The 20,069-nt window shown below is 36.1% G+C and overlaps 1 protein-coding gene across 1 annotated transcript in view; it reads right to left on the bottom strand.

The window, feature by feature from the left end:
• Positions 1–5,891: 5,891 nt before the first annotated feature.
• GTF2A1L (general transcription factor IIA subunit 1 like) overlaps positions 5,892–20,069 on the bottom strand; it is a gene marked incomplete at its 5' end in the record, with an annotated part of 32,741 nt that continues 18,563 nt past the window's right edge. The window contains 3 exons of the mRNA XM_084900961.1: positions 5,892–6,140; positions 13,280–13,369; positions 15,238–15,498. Coding sequence (XP_084757087.1) covers positions 6,033–6,140; positions 13,280–13,369; positions 15,238–15,498 — 459 coding nt within the window. The 3' untranslated portion in view covers positions 5,892–6,032. The remainder of the gene's footprint in view (positions 6,141–13,279; positions 13,370–15,237; positions 15,499–20,069) is intronic.

The raw sequence follows: 20,069 nt of genomic DNA, 5'->3' as shown, positions 1-20,069 counted from the left end.
TGGCACCGATCTCTTTTTTTGCCATCTCAGCTGCTTTCAAAATGCCCCTTATCACAGTAACCAACTCTAAAGTTTTACTGGTTCTTTTTTATCCAGTCAATTCTTGTGCCAATCCATTTCTGTATGCGATTTTCACAAAGGCATTCCGAAGGGATTTCTTTCTGTTGCTGAGCAAATTTGGCTGCTGTAAACATCGGGCTGAACTTTATAGAAGGAAGGATTTTTCAGCTTATATCTCCAACTGCAAAAATGGCTTCATTGGATCAAATAAGCCTATCCAGTCTACACTGAAGCTAACCACATTGCACTGTAGATATACAGTTGATGAGACTTGTAAAGAGTGTTAACTGTTCCATCAGTAACCACATTACTGAACTATGCTTAAATATGTAGAAATTATCTGTACCAGCAATTTTAACAAAGAGTTGGTTTTTAGGAGATTATTTATTCTTGGGCACATTAGGCAAAGAGAGACCTATACCTAGCTCAAAGTATGGTCCATGACCATCACCAGTCTAAATACTATTTGTCTTTGTTACATGATAACGTAGAATACAAAAGTTGAAAGTGTTTAGAAACTTTTACAGCAATTCTAACAGAATGATTTTATGTCTGTTGAATCTACTATTAAAAAGTTAGGTGGCATTTTACATCTTTGATTTTTTTATTTCATCTTTATAGTAATTTTTATTGCATTTTACAAAAATATTAGTCCATAAAAGATTAGAAATTTAAAATAACTTGTCCTTTTTCTTCATATAGTTTGAGAAACACACTCTAGAGATGAGCTGTCCAATCTGACAGCCACTATCCACATATAGCTAAGTTTAAATTAAATCAAATTAAATTAAAAATGCATTTCCTCAGTTGCACTAGCCACATTTCAAATGCTCAGTAGCCACGTGTCCAATGGTTACCATATTGTGTCCAACACAGACACAGAACACTTTCGTCGTCATAGAAAGTTCTATTGAATAGTGCTGTTTTAGAGACTTTTATTCATCCCCTATTATGTTCTATCGTCTAAAATTTAATGTAAGGTAAGCATCTAAAGGCACTTTTCAGCCTACTTTCTTGGTTTAGTGTTTAGTCTCTAACGACCAATGAAACATTCCTTGTGGGTATGAGTTTTCCTGTCTCAGTGTTGTTTTCCTATCTCTTAGCTTAAAATCTTGGCAATGGTATGCAATAAGTGTGCTGAATTTCACTGAAGTTACAAATTCTATAAGAATTTTTCTTTTAAGAGCCCCATCTTTTTATTTAAGTAAAATAAAATATTTAAGTATTTAAAAATATTTACCTTTATGCCCTGGACAGTGTGGCTCAGTTGCTTGGAATGTCGTCATGTGCACTGAACCGTTGTGGGGCTGATTCTCCATCGGCACATACCTGGGTTGAGGATTTGATCCCTGGTCAGGACAAATCCTCAACCATATGGAAGGCAACCAATCAGTGTTCTCTCTGCATCACTATTTCCTACCCTTCTCTCTCTCTCTCCTTCCCCTTTCTATAAAAATCAATAGGCATATCCTTGGGTAAGGATTAAAAATAAAATAAAAATGAAAAATATATAACTTCTATCCGCTTTATCTTTTGAAGGATGGAATAGAAATATATATCCAATATTTGCTAGAAAATAGTTTAATTTATCAGGTTGATTCTCATAGGACAATGAAATTATTCTATACTGCTAGGTATTATCTTTATAAGTGCTGCATATTTTATTTCACCTGTTATAAATTTCTTTAATGATACACTCATTTCTTTTATTTCGTTTCTCCTACTATATATATACCCTAGAGCCTTACACTTGGTAGGTGGTTAATATTTTTAGGTTATTCACTTTTATAACAGAAATGTAAAATAACCATAAGGAAAGCTTTTCCCTTATGAGATGGTCTCATAGAAAGTGTGTGCATTCTTAAGCTGTATAATCTCTCATACATAAATCACAAAAACATCAAATGCTTAAGAAATTCATATTTATAGCTTGTATTTTTTTTCACAATGTTTGATACTATCATAAGTCCCAAAATGACTAAAAAGAATTAATCAACCTGGAATAACTCAACTTACAAAATATTTTCAAAAGGTATTTTGTCCTATATTCATAATATCTGGTTTTAGTTTCTTCAAAACTGAATTAAGTCCATGCATAAATTAAGAATCTTTATGTCACAAAGATTTATATAAATGTGTTCATAAATGGAAATAATCTTTTTTTTAATGTGCAATATTTTTATTGAGTTTTTTTCCTACAAATTATTACCACGGGCCTACTATTTATAATTTAGGCTTCTAGTTATAAATCATAAAGTTCGCACCTGGCTTAGAGTATATTTATATGAATATCAGCATAATGTTAACCAACTAACATGAGTCAAAAGAAAATCCCCCAGTAAATTCCCCTGCTCACCACTCCAATTAACTGTTGCTATACAATCTAGGGTTGTTTTCCTGTACAAATTAAATAAATGAAACAGAGCCTTAAGCAGAACTGGTGTCTCACTGACCTATAAAGTCTGAACTATACATATGATTATTTATACATATTATTACATGTTGAATAAAATAAGTAAAGGAGGTATTCTAGGCAAGGGTGGTTGGTTATCCCTAAAACACTGACTATGCAAACTCAGCATAATCTTCTTAGCCTATAGGGAGATGTGGAAAGTATGCAAGAAAACATATGGAAAATATGTAGAATATAAACATGAGAAAAAGTTTTAGTTGGGAATTATGATACATGATACTTACACAAATTTCATTTAACCAGCAAACTGTAATCTCTATAAATGTAACCTCTACCTATAAAACGGTATAGAATGACACTTGCCAAAGTATTGTATTTCTATGAACTTAGAACCTACTTTTGACATTTTGTTATAATATGTAACAAGAAATGTTTAGCTTGGACATGGGGAAGAGGTTTCTAAAAGTAAAAGTAATATCATATCAAAACCAAGTCTTGGATAAACTCCACCAAATCATAGAGCTTAAAGAATAATTTTTTCTTTTGGAATAAGATTTGTCACGCTCTATCTTTAGCATGTGTTAAAAATACTCATTAACTATGAATCATGACCCATCAGTATGTAGTGAAATCAATTTATTTGGTCAATACCATCATTTTTGAAGTGTATTAGAACAAAATCATATATATATATATGCCCCTAAGCAGGGAGAAACCAAGATGGTGGCATAGGTAACCACCTACACAATAATTTCAAAACTACAACTAAAAGACATAACAGACATCATCCAGAACCATAGCAAAGCTGGCAAAGTGAAAATTCTACTACCGTAGAAGGAAAGAGAAAAGCACACAGAGACTCAAAGGAGCTGCAAAAGTCAGAGGTAGGGAGACAAGCACGGAAAGGACTGGCTGCTGAATGCGTGGCTGCCTTTCTCAAGCAGGAGGGAGATAGAAGCTCCCAACTGCACTGAACTCTAGTTCTAGGTGACACCCTGGAGACCCAGACTCATACAAGGGGAATCTGGACTGTCAGGAAAAGAGAAAAGCTCACTCAAAGGAGCTGCGGAAGGCAGAGATCCAGAGGTGCACACACATAGAGGACTGACTGCTGAGTGAGCAGCTGGCTTTCTCAAGCAGGAGGGAGACAGAAGCTTCTCACTGCACTGAACTCCAGTTCCGGGTAAGATTTGGGGAACCCGGACTCATTCGGGGAGAAACTGGACTGTCTGGCAGCAGGCAAAACTAGAGGACAGCTTTCCCTCAGAGGTGCTTGCAGCAATTACCAAGGGACACTGAAACCCAGGGGCATTATAGAGCAGGGCTGATGGGAAGCCAAGACTGTCTGCTCAGCCCTGGGACTCTGCCCCATCCAAGCTGAGCACAGAGGCTTTTGCAATTTTGCTAGTCTTGTCTCATAAGGCTATCTCTAGCACAGAAGGTCTCCCAGAGTAGACACAGCTGATCCTCACAGCCAATTGGCCTGGAGGTCAATTACTCCCAGTGATACCAACAACAATCAAGACTTAACTACAACAAGGCTGTGCACACAGTCCACAAAGGGGTGCACCAAGAGTATCCACCTCAGGTAACTGGGAATCTGACCCACTGAGCCTTATAGGTCACCTAGCACACAAAGCTACTCTACCAACAGTTGGAAGCAGCAAAAATGCCGAGACAAGGAAATAGATCTCAAACAAAAGAGATGGAGGAAAACAAAAGACTGGGTATAGAGTTCAAAACCATGGACATAAGGTTTTTCAAGAATTCCCTAAAAAAGGTCGATAAATTTAATGAGACCCAACTGGAAATTAAACATAAACTGAGTTAAATAAAAAATATTATACAGAGATGCAACAGCAGACTAGAAGAACACAAGAATCAAGTCAAAGATTTGGAATACAAAGAGCCAAAGGACACTCTTCTGGAGAAGCAAGAAGAAAAGAGAATCCAAAAAGTTGAAGATAGTGTAAGGAGCATCTAGGACAACTTCAAGTGTACCAACATCAGAATTATGGGGGTGCCAGAAGAAGAGAGAGTGCAAGATACTAAAAACCTATTTGAAGAAATAATGTCAGAAGACTTCCCCCACCTGGTGAAAGAAATAGACTTACAAGTACAGGAAGTGCACAGAACCCCAAACAAGAGGAATCCAAAGAGGACCACACCAAGACACATCATAATTAAAATGCCAAGGGAAAAAGATAAAGAGAGAATCTTACAAGCAGCAAGGGAGCACCCATATGTAACCAATTCCACATCAGCTGATTTTTCAACAGAAACTATGCAGGCCAGAAGGGAGTGGCAAGAAATATTCAAAGTGATGAGTGATGAGAACCTACAACCAAGATTACTTTGTCCAGCAAAGTTATCATTGGGAAGAAGGGCAGATAAAGAGCTTCACAGATAAGAAAAAGCTAAATGAGTTCACCACCACCAAACCATTATTATATGAAGTGCTGAAAGGTATTCTTTAAGAAGAGGAAAAAGAAGAAAAAAGATAAAAATTATGATCAACAAATACATATCTATCAACAAGTGAATCTAAAAATCAAGTGAATTAAAAATCTGAGGAACAGAATAAACTGGTGAATATAATAGAATCAGGGGCAAAGAAAGGGAGTGGATTGATAATTATCAGGGGGAAAGGGGTGTGGGGTGCAGGAAGAGACTGGATTAAAATCGTACACCTATGGATGAGGACAATGGCGGGGGGGGGGAGGTAAGGGAGGAGGGGGGGAACTTGGTGGAAAGGAGCTATGGGGGGGAAAAGAGAAACAATTGTAATAATCTGAGCAATAAAGATTTATTTTTAAAATAATAATAATAATAAAAACATCAATGGCAACAAAAAATTTAATAAAAAAAATGAGAGAGGGGTAACCCAGTATGACTAGGAAAAGGACATAAGTCTAAAGTTTCAACAAGTAGAATGAGAATCTAACCTAATTCTCCCTCACAATTCTCCCGAGATAGGAGGATACAAGAATGACCTGGCCACAGGATAAGCCCAGAGAGACTGATTCTTAGCTCAGGAACCCTGGCCTCAGGAAAGATTTCCTTGTTCATGTATAGCACGGGCTTAGCAGAGGCGGCTGCCTTCAAGGAACAATTTGGGTTGATCACTAGTAAGGAGTGTATACTAAAAGACCCAAAGAGGCCCTCTTATATATTCTGCTACCACTTAGTGAGAGATGGGAGGAGCACCGGCTCCAATCTATTAACTGATCCTGATTTCACTATGCAGGGGAATTGTAGTCTGATTTCAATTTTATTTGAAGATATATAAATGTTACATTTCTTCATACTCCATCGCACCTATGCATCTATGCTTTGTCATGGTATAGATAATAAGGGTTTAACAAAAAGAAACCCTTTTAAATTAGTAAATGAAAGAAATATAAAATTGTATATTTATATCTGCATCTGAATTATAATTTTATTAAATTCCAGTGAACCAAAATTTGAGCAGCTTTGTGGACTATATTTAAACAAAAACAAGTTTCACAATACATGATATAGTCCCACTGGTGTTTATGATGTATTGAGCGCCTAAGTTTTACCACTCTGCATCACCAATAGCTTTTGCAAATACATAGTCTCTCCCTCCAAAACACATAACACCATCTTTCAAATAGAATTTCCATTTGTTCTTGCTTCGATGAATCTGTAGGAAGAAAAATAGTCTAAATTAATTAAAGTCAATGTATTATTTACATTTCTTTGCATATCACATGTGATTATTCTGACTCTATATGGGCATTCTTAAAAACTAAAACTTCCTGCCCGGACTGCGTGGCTCAGTGGTTGAGCATCAACCTATGAACCAGGAGGCCAGGGTTCAATTTCCAGTCAGGTATATGCCTGGGTTGTGGGCTCAATCCCCAATAAAGGACATGCAGGAGGCAGCCAATCAATGATTCTCTCTGATCATTGATGTTTCTATCTTTCTCTTCTCCTTTCCTCTCTAAAATAAAAATAAAAATTTTAAATAATAAAAATAAATAAATAAAACTTCCTCAAGATAGTTCACTCATTCAGAAAATATTTGAGGTTTCGGGTTTTAGGAACTGGATATATCAGTTTTTAAAAAGAAATATATATACAAATGTTAACAAACAAAAAACAATGCTATCTTTGAAGAGTTTACATTTTAGTAAGGACTGGAGAAACAAAATACATAAATTATATGGAATATTAAAAGGTGATAATTGCTATGAAAAACAGAGCAAGAAGTGGAAGGCCACAAATACAGAGGTGGAATTATAATTTTAAATAGGAGAGTCAAGGTGGCCCTGGCTTATGAAGTAACACTTGAACAAATACATGAAGAAACTGAGGGATAAAGCTAGAAGATATTGACTGGAGAGCATTCCAGGCAAAGGGAAAAGATTGCAAAAGTCCTGAGGAGGGGCATGCCTGGATGGTTCAAGAACAGCAAAGAGTTCAGGATGTCTGCAAAGAAATAAAGGATGTAGCAAATAAAATCAGAAATTTTTTAAAGTGGTGTTTCATTTTGAAGAAAAAAGTCACAATAAAGCACTGAGCAAAGTCAGAAGATATATCTTATAATCTATTAGATTGTATCCACTGTTCTTTGAATTCAGTAAGTCAGCCTAGATACTGACAAAATAAAAACTAGGAAATTCTACTATCTCAATAAGAAATAAATTATAAAATCACTGTAACCTCTGGGTAAACTACAAATCACTACATATATATTTTTTAAAAACTTAGAAGTGAATAATCTAAAATCAAGGATTAAAAATTAAACCTAGTTGACTGCAAATAGTCAAATAAAGAAAGAAAAGTCTATGATTACTATTCAGATGGGTTTTGTGGAAGCATAAGAAAACACAAAAAAGAAACCCCCTGTTGTGTGAAAAAAGTCCTAATAACGGAACTTTCTTCTCAGAATTTGACTCCCAAATTTCCCCTTGCATATATCTTAAAAAGTCTCAACATAACAGTGACAACAGAATCCTGAACTCAGCAATGGTGATAAAATCTGGCCAGAATTAGGGAAATAACAGTAGTAACAACTCATTCAAGTAACTTTATTAAGTAACTACATTCATTCTAGAAATGCAGCAAAGGTTCATTATTAGGAATTTATTAATATAAAAATAATATTGCTAGGCCTAATGGGAAAAATCATATAATCATTTCCAATGATACTGAAAAAGCACTTGATAAAACTAATGCATTTTTAAATTTTATAACTCAAAATAAGAATCAAAGATTATGCCCTACACACACACACAGCCTAAAAGTAGTTGAGTTAATGCCTACATATGATGTTAATACCTTCAGAAAATTTGACATATGAAGTTTTGAAGCTTGTTGTTAATACAACAAAAGAGCATATATATATATATATATATATATATATATATATATATATATACACACATATATATGTGTATGTGTGTGTGTATATATATATATATATATATATATATATATATATATATATATATCAACACATGTGTAACTCCATCTATTGAAAACAATCTGCATTATTAATTGGTATACCTGGTATGACAACACCTTCAGAAAATTTGATATATGTTGTCAATATAATGAAAGAGCATACATTTCAAATCGCATATATATCAACATATGGGTAACTCCATCTATTGAAAAAAAAAATCCACATTACTAACCAGTGCACCTAGTATTGGGGGGAGGGGGGGGCGGGAGGGGGATCTAAAAGTATTTCCACAAAAGTCAGGTTATAAACAAGGATACCAACTATTATCTACCCACTATTATCCAACTTTTCATTCTAGAGATACTAGCCAATACAATTAGACAAAAGAAAAGTATAATTTTAACTAGCCATTACAATTTGACCATATGTATGTATGGAAAACCTACTAAATAAGAATTCAGTATTGATACCAAATTAATATACAGAAATTCATAACCTTTATGTATACACATAACAAAAGACATAAAGAAGAAGCCCATTTACTCCAACAACAAGAGATGGTAGCTAGGATTAAATTTTAAAAACACTTGGATCTACTGGCACCATTCAATCTACTGGCACCATTCAGCATACTCTCCTCTTTGAAATATATTCCTCCCTTTGCTTCTAGAACACTGCTGGTTTTCCACCTAACTCTCTGGCCACTTCTTAGTTTTCTTTACTGATTCCTTTTCTTCTCTCTTACCTCTCAGTTTTAGAGTGGGTCAGGACTCTCTTTCTGTTTATACTCACTCTCTTGGTGATCATAACTATTATCATGGCTTTAAACACCATCTATGTGCTAATGACTCCCAAAATTTGTATCTCCAATTCACACTGCTCCCCTAACTCAATTCTCATTTAACTGCTTCAGCATCTATCTCTTCCTGAATGTCTCTGGTTCCCTGTCTGCCAGCAGCCCTGCTCCTGCTACCACTGTTCCCATACACTGATGGCACCAGCCCCATTTGCACCCACTGATGGCATGGAGTGATTGAGGGTAGTGCCAGCCATGGGTGAAAGCAGGGCCATTGCTAGCAACGGGTTCAAGAAGTGGCTGCTGCCCTGATAGTCCCGCTGCTAGCAATGGCCCTGCTTGCACCCATGGCTGGCACTACCCTCGATCACTCCATGCCATCAATGGGTGCAAATGGGGCTGGTGCCATCAGTGCGTGGGAACAGTGGTAGCAGGAGCAGGGCTGCTGGCAGACAGGGGACCAGAGACCGCAGCAGAAGGGTCCAGGCAAGGGTGCAGAGGATGGACTGAGATCCACCCCTGTGCCCACCACAGCCTCAAGGACCAGAAAGCCCAATGCATAAAATTCATGCAAGAGTAGGCCTTCCTCCCTCCAGCTGCTGGCACCGGCTTTCCTCTGGCACCTGGAACCTGGACTTCCCTCTGACCACTGGCAGGCACCCAAGACCCAGGCTGGAAGGTAGTCCAGATGACATCCAGTCTAATCAGCATATTATGCCTGCCTATATATACTCAGCGCCTGCATCTGCAAATTAACCTGCCATCTGTTAGGTTAATTTGCATACTCAATCCTGATTGGCTGGTGGGCACTGCGAAGGTACAGTCGATCTGCATTTGAAGTAAAATGAAGGTTACTGGTCAAGATGCTGTGTGAGAATTCCTTGACTTTTCAGAGGTTTTTTTTAAAGAGTTTTACTAGTCAGTGTGTTTTTGAAGGCCAGTAGCATCAGTTCCCCTTGGGATAATTACCAATGCAGAATTTTGAGTCTTACCTCAGACTACTGGATCAAAATGTGCATTTAAACAAGATTTCACCAGGTCATTTTCATGCTCATTAAACTTTGAAAAGCACTTTTAAGAAAAGTCAATTCACTGGAGTCATTCAATACTATTTGAAACAAGACAACTAATGACGAAAACTGGGAAATTACTTACAAAAATTCACTGCCACATGGTCTTTCCCACTCTACTCTGACCTTAGAGATACATTCTCTTTGCAAGTTATATTTGACTTCAGCACTCTTCTTTAAAAATACTTTTCAATGGTTCCCCAATGCCCTGGTTTCCATTAAAAATTTTAGTACTTAAAATGTTAACTAATTAGAGAGTACCCTCAGACAACTATATTTGTTAACACTATAAATCTAATATCACTCCTTCTATTACCCCACAAGGTTATTATAAGAAACAAAAGGAAACGTCTGAGAAAATACTTTGAAAAATACAAAGCACTATGTAATTAATTACAAGCTATTTCCCACAATGCAGTACAACCAAGGTTACACTCCCCATAATGGTCTAGAAATTCTTTGTGCCTCTATAGAATGCACATATAATTTGGTGTCTTATAATATTTGCTTCATAGAAGGCAATATACTATTTATAAAAAGGTAAACTAAGTGTGGTCCCTTTTCTGTTACCTATTCCTTCTTATGCTTTGCCAGAAGACAATTCCAGCATGTCAGTAGGACTGACTCATCTGGGACAGCTAAAAAGCACTTCCCCCAAACCTGAATAGTATTTTTTGCTGCCAGACTGCTCAGGGCATTTTAAATCTCCATGTTATTGCCTCCTGTTGCTATTCCCCAACCTGACAATGCTTCTGTAAACCCCACCCTTTGAAGTGTATGTCTCCACCTTGTCTTAGGACAAACTGTGTTAATAAATAGCACAGGGTCCTTAGACAAGGGGTAGTCTTTTAGCTCCTTTACCTGAAGTTCCTTTGACCCCCAATGCCTTTCAAAACTATCTTTCATCTTTGGACTCCTTATTGATTCTACACATCAGCTCTTTTCTCCAGATTGCTGCACCCCTTTGTAATGCTAGAACAAGAACCCCAGCAATGCTTTTGTTTACCAGCATCTAAATTGCCATTTTCCATCTGTATGAAATGTTATAGGTGAGAAAACAAACTTATTTTTAGGGGAAAAAATTATTTATTTTTACAGCATTCTAAATACCATCCTCTATTTCACCCAAGTATATTGAAATTGTTAACAAAAAAAGTCAAAGATGTAAACATGCATTAGTCATCAGGGAAATACAAATCAAAATCTCAACGAGGTACCACTTCATCCCCACCAGGATGGATAAGATCAAAATGTCAAATAACAAGTGTTAGTGTGAATATGGAGCAATCTAAGCCATTATACACTGTGGTGGAAATAAAAACTGGTACAGCCACTTTAGAAAACAGTATGGTCGTTCCTCAAACTATCACCACATGATCCAGGAATTCCACTCCTAGAAATAAATGGAATTATATATTCACACAAAAACTTGTACACAAATGTTTATAGCAGCATTATTCTTGCATCAGCTGAAAATGCAAAGTGTGGTATAGCCATACAGCAGACTAGTATTAAGCAATAAAAAGGAATGAAGAACTGTTACATGCTACACCATGAATGAAACTTTAAACACTGTGTAAAATAAAGAAGCCAGTCACAATAGACCACATATGAAATTCCAAAATAGAGAAATCTTAAGAGACAGAAAGTAGATTAATGGTTCCTTGGTATGGTAGTGGAGCTGGGAGGAAATTATGAGATATATGCAGTGTCCCCCAAAAATATATATACACATCTTGAATACAATTCATTTTCAAAATATAATAGAATCTATAGACATTGTGCGCATATATTTTTTTAATAGCCTGTAGGAGTGAGAACTAATAGGCATGAGGTTTCTTTTCAAGGTGATGAAAATGTTCTAAATTGATTGTGTTAAGGATTGCACATATCCATGAATGTACTAAATAGCTGTACACTTTAGGTAAATTGTGTAGTTTGTGAATTATATCTCAAAGCTTTTAAAAATTAAATGTAAACATGCACAAGTTAAGGACAAAAACTGATCATTCTACTTCATAATTATAGGTATAGTGTTTCTTTAAAAATAAAAAAAGAACATTATGTTTAGTTACTAAAGTTAAATTACTACTAACTTAATTTCTAGGCTTAAAATTTGAGAGACACCTTCAACTCTCCCTATTGATAATTCTCTAATATCCAGCTAATCACCAAGGCCCATTGATTCTTTCATATAATCATTGATTCTTCCATGTTCTACTGGCACCTTTAGTCTGGTTCTGATTACTTCATGTATGTACTATCTCTGTTCTTACTATTTTCCTATTTCAAATCATCAAACACTGCCAGTTTTTAAATCCAATTACAATTTTTTCAGTAACATTCTCAGAATACCAATGCCCATCAAATCAAGTCTAGATTTCTCCTACCAGGATTTTGGATTTTCCAATCTGCTCACAACTTTGTTTCCACCCAGCCTCATTTCCTAACACATCCAAGAGAACACTTTAGTCAAGACAACTATCCTTCACTGTCCCTTGTACATTCTACATGCATTCATGTCTCTGCCTTTTTATCAGGCTATTCTACTCTAAATGCCTACCACACTTACCTATCTTATATAATAAAAGCCTATTATGCTAAGTGTCCAGTCGTCCATTCAACCAATCAAAGTGCAATATGCTAATGATATGCTAAGGCTGCTCAACCACTCACTATGACATGTGCTGACCACCAGGGGACAGTCGACTGGTCGACTAGTCGCTGTGACGTGCACTGACCACCAAGGGGCAGATGCTCCAACTGGTAGGTTAGCTTGCTGCTTGTTCTGGCCGATCAGAACTGAACAAGACAGGCTGGACATGCTCTGGAACCCTCCCGTGGTCCCTCCCCGGCTAGCCAACCTCCCACATCCCTCCTGGCCTTGATCGTGCACAGATAGGGTCTCTCAGCCTGGGCTGCACCCTCTTGCAATTTGGGACCCCTCGAGGGATGTCTGAGAGCTGTTTCAGCCCAAGCCTGGCCAGGCCAAGGAACCCCATTATGCATGAATTCGTGTACCAGGTCTCTAGTATCCTATAAATCACTCAAAGCCTCAAATCACTCATGAAGGATTTGTAGAGAACTCCAACTACAAATGATTTCTTGTATCTCCTAGCCACTTTTAGGGCTTATTGTGTGTACAGTATCTTAGCAATATGTATGTATATAACTTGGCAAATGTTTTACATGCCACTCATCTTAGCATTTGACTTACCTGTCACATATTTTAGCTTTTGATTTACCTACCATCCTATTTTATGCCATTCTATTATTCCATACACAAATATCTTGTCTCAATAAGATCTCTCCTTCTTTAGACAAGGACTACCACTTTTCTGTATCACTCTGACACCCCCCGCCCCGCAAATGTATACAATTAATGAGCTTTTTCAAGATTAATTTAACTGTGAACTATAATTCACCATCATATTCCCCATAATTTACATAAATTTCTACTATTAATGCAATTAATAAACCCAAAGTCTAAAAAATGAATACAGTACCTTGTCATACTGACAGACAATTACATTATCCGTGTCAAACAGGTCTGGCACATCCTGCTCACTAACATCATCTCCAGAATTTAAGGGGTCCTGAAGATGAAAGATGAAAGATGATCACATTAAGGAATTTAATGATGCTTTGAATTTTTTAAAGGTAGGCATATGTGCATATATCTTGGAGAGTCAGAACAGTAGTGTACATAAAAGTCAAATAGCCTGAGATTGACTACTGATCTTCAGCAAATTATTAAAACTCCTCATAGCTCAGTTTTCTCATCTGAAAAAAATGAGGTTAATAATAAGACTCATAAGGCAGTGAAAATGTTAAATAATGTAAGGCAGATAAGATTTAATATGATACCTGGAACATATGTAAGAACACCATAAATGACAGTTATTACTACTTATATGCTTAATTGCCATGTTCCATAAAAATTTTGGTACATTTATTAGGATTAGAGTAGATACCATATGCCTCTATTCTGGCTGCCGTCTTTACCTATACTTCTCTCTCCTAAATTTCCCACAATCTCTAGTTAGCACCTTGTTGACAGGTTATTTCAAGCTAGAACTTGCCCATGCAGCTCGCTACTTTTCTTTTAGTAGTTTTGGCAACCCACGGTTCCCCTTATTGTTCCACAGACCAGTGTTTTGTTCTTCAATAGTAGTTCAGCTGTAGACATGCTGTTGTAGTAATTATGTTAGTAAATATGATGCCAAGAAAAGGCTGTAAGATGGGAATTATAGTCTATTGTAACTTTTTGCCTTCTCCTGTATATATCTCAAAATTGCAAACACAGCCACTCTCACTTCCACAAAGCATTCTTACTAAAATTCCATATTTTATTACTGGATTATATGTCTTGAATTTGATGGTGTCCTCTCTATGGCATCATTACTTCACCAAGTGATAATGCTGTTTTGGTATATATAAAGATTTAAATTTCAAGGTAGTGATCCAAAGGAGGTCTGACTTTGTAAGGACGGTCTGAGTTACATGCTGCTTGTGAATTATCATTAAGAATGTTAAGTATTTGCTTGAATCTCTTTCTAGTCATAGTTTTTGGAAATATGGGTAATTCAAGTAAAGGATTGGTTAACTGGCAATCCTTCCATTCTAGCTTGTTAGTTTCATCAATATAATTAAATGAAAAAGTTTCTTTATATCCATATAAGTAACTCAGTCCATGTTGAAGTTTTAGCAGAGATTTTGTGGTATTTTTCTATTTAGTACTGGTATAAGTTGATTTGAAAAATGAGATAAAAAAAATCCTTACCAAGACATAAATTGGTTACTTCACTTATACTTTGTGGGTCCTCAAGCTGAACAGTTATGCTTGAAATATTTTTATAACCCTCCAAGGTTGGTAAAATACCTTTTTTGCCCATTCTTCTTTGGAATCACTTTCACTATCAGATACTATCACATTTCTCTTTTGCCTTCTGATGGTCTAATGTCAGACTCATTACTATCTTCTAATAAAGTACTCTCTTTCAACTGACTACCAAAGTCACTCGGACAATCAGACAAAGTGGCTGTACATAAATTTTCTCAAACATTCCTCTCTGCTGTGACATGTCTTTTTTTTTTAATTTTTGGCATAATAAAAAATGGATGGAAAAAATTAGATGTATTGCTTGTCATGTCTCTTGAAATACTGGGTGACGAGTTGAGAAAAAGCCACAAGTTAACTCCTGACCTGTCAGCAGCATTCGGACATGGAAACACGATCAGCAAGATGTTAAGATTAACAACTATAATAGCTGATTTCTAAATACTTGCTACTGGTGTAAATTACAAGTTTCAGATTAAAAGTTTAAATACTAGCATACAAATAAGTCTCATTTTAACACTATAGACAGAGTTCATCTTAATTGTTATTCCTCTTGGTTCTAAAGTATATGAAAGTACAAATGTTACATATTGAACAAAGTTTCAGCTCAAAAGTAATACTTACTTCTTCCACAATGTCTATTGGAGGGTCTTCATTATCACTACTGTTATCAGTTGAATCTCCATTTGATGTATTATCAGCTTCTCCTTCAAGTGCCTTCAGGTCTCCTGCATCAATAATCTCTAGAACTTCATGCTCACCTACATCTCTTGTACTTCCTATGTCATCATTGGAAGATGTATCATCAGTTCCATCTATTTGAATTATTTCATAAATATCTTCATCAGTTACCTGAATGCTTAAACCCATCTGAGAATTATAATCCTAAAAAGAGAAAGAAATGCAATGAAGTTTTTAAAGTCAAACAGTCTAAAATTTTATACAAAATATAAAATTACTTAAAACATCTCACAAGTGGTCACTTAAAATGTTTCTTTCTTGTAAGATGATATTCCCTGATTTTAAATAAAACATAGGAATAATTTTAAAATTATAAACCTTATAGTCACATATAAAGAGCAAATGAGTTCTCTGCTTTAAGATAACATTTGTTCGTGTTTATATACCTTACTTATATTTATACTAGAGGCCCGATGCACAAAGATTCATGCAAGAATGGGCCTTCCTTCCCCTATAATCCAAAATTATAGTTAGCAAGTTCAATACTCCTCTCTCAGTAGACTAAAATTCAGTGAGGATGTAGAAAACCTGAACAACACAATTAACTAAGATAACCACATTGACAATTATAGAAAACTGCACCCCAAGATGCAGTTTACAGAATATTCACCAAGATGGACCATATTCTGACACATCAAATCTTGACAAATTTAATACACACAAAATATGTTCTCTGAGCACAAAGGAATTATTAAACCAGATACCAGTAACAAAAAAATCCCCAAAGATTTAAAAATTAAATAACACACTTCTCAATATCCATGAATCAAAGAGTAAGTCACAAGAAAAATTAGAACAATTTAAATTAAATGCAAACAAAACATAAAATTTCAAAATTTGTGAAAAGTAGCTAAAGCAGTGAATAGAGGGAAATTTGAATAGAGGGAAATTTATATCATTTGATTACATATTAGAAAAGAAGTAAGTTTGAAAGTAATGGCCTAAAATTCACCTTAAGAAAGTATAAAAAAAAAAAAAAGACCAAATTAAGTTCACAGCAAACAAAGAACTAATAAGATTTAAAAAAAAAAAAAAGAAAGAAAGAAAAAAAAAGAAATGAAATAGAAAGTAGAAAAAAAAATTAGACTAAATGTTCATTCTTTGAAAGGATTAATAAAATCAATAATCTTCTAGCCAGAATGACAAAGAAAAAAAGAGAGAGGCCAGATAAACAATATTAGGAATTTTAAAAGGGGTAATGCCATAGATCCTGAAGACATTGAAAGATAGTAAGTTATCTGTTATTTTGGATGCTATAATAACATATCATAGACTAAGCAGCTTAATAACAATAAAAATTTACTTCTTATGGAGGCTGGAAAGTCCAAATTAAGGTACTAGAAGATTTGGTACCTGATGACAGCCCACTTTCCAGTTCACAAGGCAGTGCTGTCTCATGATGTCCTCACATGGCAGAGAGGCTAAGGAGCTCTGTGTGGTCTCTTTATCCTATCTAATAAAAGTAATATGCAAATTGACTGTCACCCCAACACACAAGATGGCTGCCCCCATGTGGACACAAGATGGCCACCACAAGATGGCCAGCAGAGGAGGACAGTTGGGAGGGACCAGGCCTGCAAGGGATGGCAGTTGGGGGCGATCAAGCCTGCGGGGGAGGGCAGTTAGGGGTGACCAGCCTGGCAGAGAGGGGAAGCTGGGGGCAAACAGGCTGGCAGGGGAGTGATTAGAGAGTGATCAGGCTGGCAGGCAGAAGCAGTTAGGGGCAATCAGGAAGGCAGGCAGGCGAACAGTTAGGGGCTACTAGTCCTGCATTGTGAGAGGGATCTCCGACTGCCCGTATAGGCCCAATCCTACTGGGATCAGCCTCAATTGGCAGTTGGATATCCCTCGAGGGGTCCCAGATTGGAGAGGATGCAGGCTGGGCTGAGGGCCACACCACCACCCCATGTACACAAATTTTGTGCACCAGGCCCCTAGTATATATATAATTTCAGAGAGAAAAGGAGGAGAGATAGAAATATGAATGATGAGAGAGGATCATTTACTCATGCCTCCTGGATGCCCCCTACTGGGGATATGACCCACAACCTGGGCATGTGCTCCTGACCGGAATCAAACCTGGGACCTTCAAGCCAATGCTTTATCCACTGAGCAAAACCGCCAGGGCTCTATGGTCTCTTTTAAAAAGCAACTAATCCCATTCATGAGGACTCCATGCTCATAACCTCCCAAAGGCTTCACCTTCTACTTACTAATATCTTTGGGAGTTAGGATTTCAACATGTGAATGGAGAAGGAAATAAACATTCAGACTGATATAAGTCAATTTACAAAACTTAATTTTATGTCTGTATAGTAGCAATAACAATTTGAAATTTAAATTTAAAGATGGAAGGAGCTGAAACCGGTTTGGCTCAGTGGATAGAGCATCGGATTGTGGACTGAAAGGTCCCAGGTTCGACTCCGGTCAAGGGCATGTACCTTGGTTGCGGGCACATCCCCAGTAAGGGGTGTGCAAGAGGCAGCCGATAGATGTTTCTCCCTCATCGGTGTTTCTAACTCTTTATCCCTCTCTCTTCCTCTCTGTAAAAAAATCAATAAAATATTTTTAAAGATGGGAAGAGGGACAGGAAGAGATTAACTATAGAACTCATATGCACATATGCATAACCCATGGACACAGACAATAGGGCAGAGAAGGCCTGGGGAGGGTGAAGGGAGACAATGGGGGGAAAAGAGGGTTATCTGTATTTCAACAATAAAGATAAACTACTTTAAAGGTATATAAATAAATAAATAACGTGAGAAGAAAAATAATAAAACAAAACAATACTATTTAAAGCAGCAAGAGAAAAGCAACTCATCACATTCAAGAGATTTTCAATAAAATAACACTCATATTCAAAAGATAAAACTCTCAATGCCAGAAGGCAATGGATGATAGATATGTTTAAAGTGTTGAAAGAAAAGACTGTCAACTGGGAATTCTATACCTGGCAAAACTATCCTGCAAAAATAATTGAGAAATTAAGGCATTCCCAGATAATGAAAGAAAAGGAGTAGATATGAAAGTAAGATTTCTGAAAAAAGTAATAAATGGGTCAGTAGGAATTAACCAGAGGATGGTGGGAAGAAAATACAAGCAGAGGATAACAAAAGCAAAAAGAGGAGCAGGAAACAAAGAGGTCAACACAGAGATTCACTTAGTAAAGTAGTAGGCATAAATAAAGAGTAAATAACAAATTCTAACTGAGAAAGAACATGGAGGTCCATTCATGCCACATTAAGGACCTTTGATAAGAGGCTGCACTTTGGATAAATGTCTGGTAGCCATAAAGAACAGAAATTAATAGCTAATAGTCATTGAGCACTTACCATGTGCTGCTAAGCAGCGTGCTACTGAGCACTTTACATTGATTATATCTCCTGTAATCCTTCCACCACTACAACTCTATGGTATATACTATTACCTTTATTTTACATGTAAGGAAACAGTAACTGGTCCAAGTCACATAGCCATTAAGGGACAGAAGATGAATTCAAAGTAATTCTTATCTCTGAAGCCTAATGCTTTAACCTCTAGGATGGATGGACTTGGAAGAATAGAGTGAGAAACAGCAAAGACTGTAGGCTAATAAATTAGGAAACTACTATGTTAACCCAAATAAGAAGCAATTAGGGCAATGGTAGTAAGTATGAAAAGGGAACAGATTCCAAAAATATTTAGTTTTTAAAGTTATCAAAATGTTAAAATTTTTACATGATTACACCTTAAAAATGAATTAAATTCTGACATAGGCTGCAACATGGAAGAACCTTAAAATATTATGCTAAGTAGCCCAGCCAGTGTTGCTCAGTAATTGAGCACCAACCTACGAACCAGAAAGTCGCAGTTTGATTCCTGGTGAGAATGGTTTGGGAAGGGAATGCAAGAGATAAAAAGAAATTAAAGAAGATACACTACCATTTCTCTCCTAATCCTACTTTTTGGAGTTCTAATAAAGACCTAAGTTTGATGGTATTATAGCTCCATAGTTCTCCATGGCATTATAAGATTAGAAAACAAGTCCTACACTGAGGAAAAACTTAACATAGTAATAACGTAGATTTTAAAATAGGAGCTCATCAAAAATTGTTGGGAATATATGTATGAAACAGTATGAATGTTAAATTTACATAGAAACTTAAGATCTCTGGCAGGCTACACAAGAAAGTAAACAATTATAGATAATTTTATCTTCCAATAATAATTTCTAAAAAGCTACTTATATAAAAAAGAAAAGCTATTCATACATTTTTTGAAAATTATATTAGCATAAACTTCACCAGATTAAAAACTATTTTAAAGATAGCCAACAATAAATTTTAAAAATTGATAAAGTAAATATTTTGAATGTTTGGACTGTTTTTTGTTGGTTTTTTTTTTTTTTCTTTTAAAAAAATATATTTTATTGTTTTGTGTTTTGTTTTGTTTTTTACATCGATGAGAGAGAAACATCTATCAGCTGCCTCTTGTATACCCCCCTACTGAGGATGTGCCCACAACCAAAGTACATGCCCTTGACTGAAATCGAACCTGGGACCCTTCTGTCTGCAGGCCAACGCTCTATCCACTGAGCCAAACCGGTTACGGAGTTCACTATTCTTTCTGAAGTGTTTAATAGTGGATCAGTAACATGCATTTTATTTTTTTTAAATAAATTTTTATTGTTCATATTATTACAAATGTTCCTTCCCCCCCCCCCCCCATTGCTC

Source organism: Pipistrellus hanaki (assembly GCF_964339955.1).
Source record: "Pipistrellus hanaki genome assembly, chromosome: 12".
NCBI classification, from domain to species: Eukaryota; Metazoa; Chordata; class Mammalia; order Chiroptera; family Vespertilionidae; genus Pipistrellus; species Pipistrellus hanaki.
This window is presented reverse-complemented; position numbering and strand designations above follow the sequence as displayed.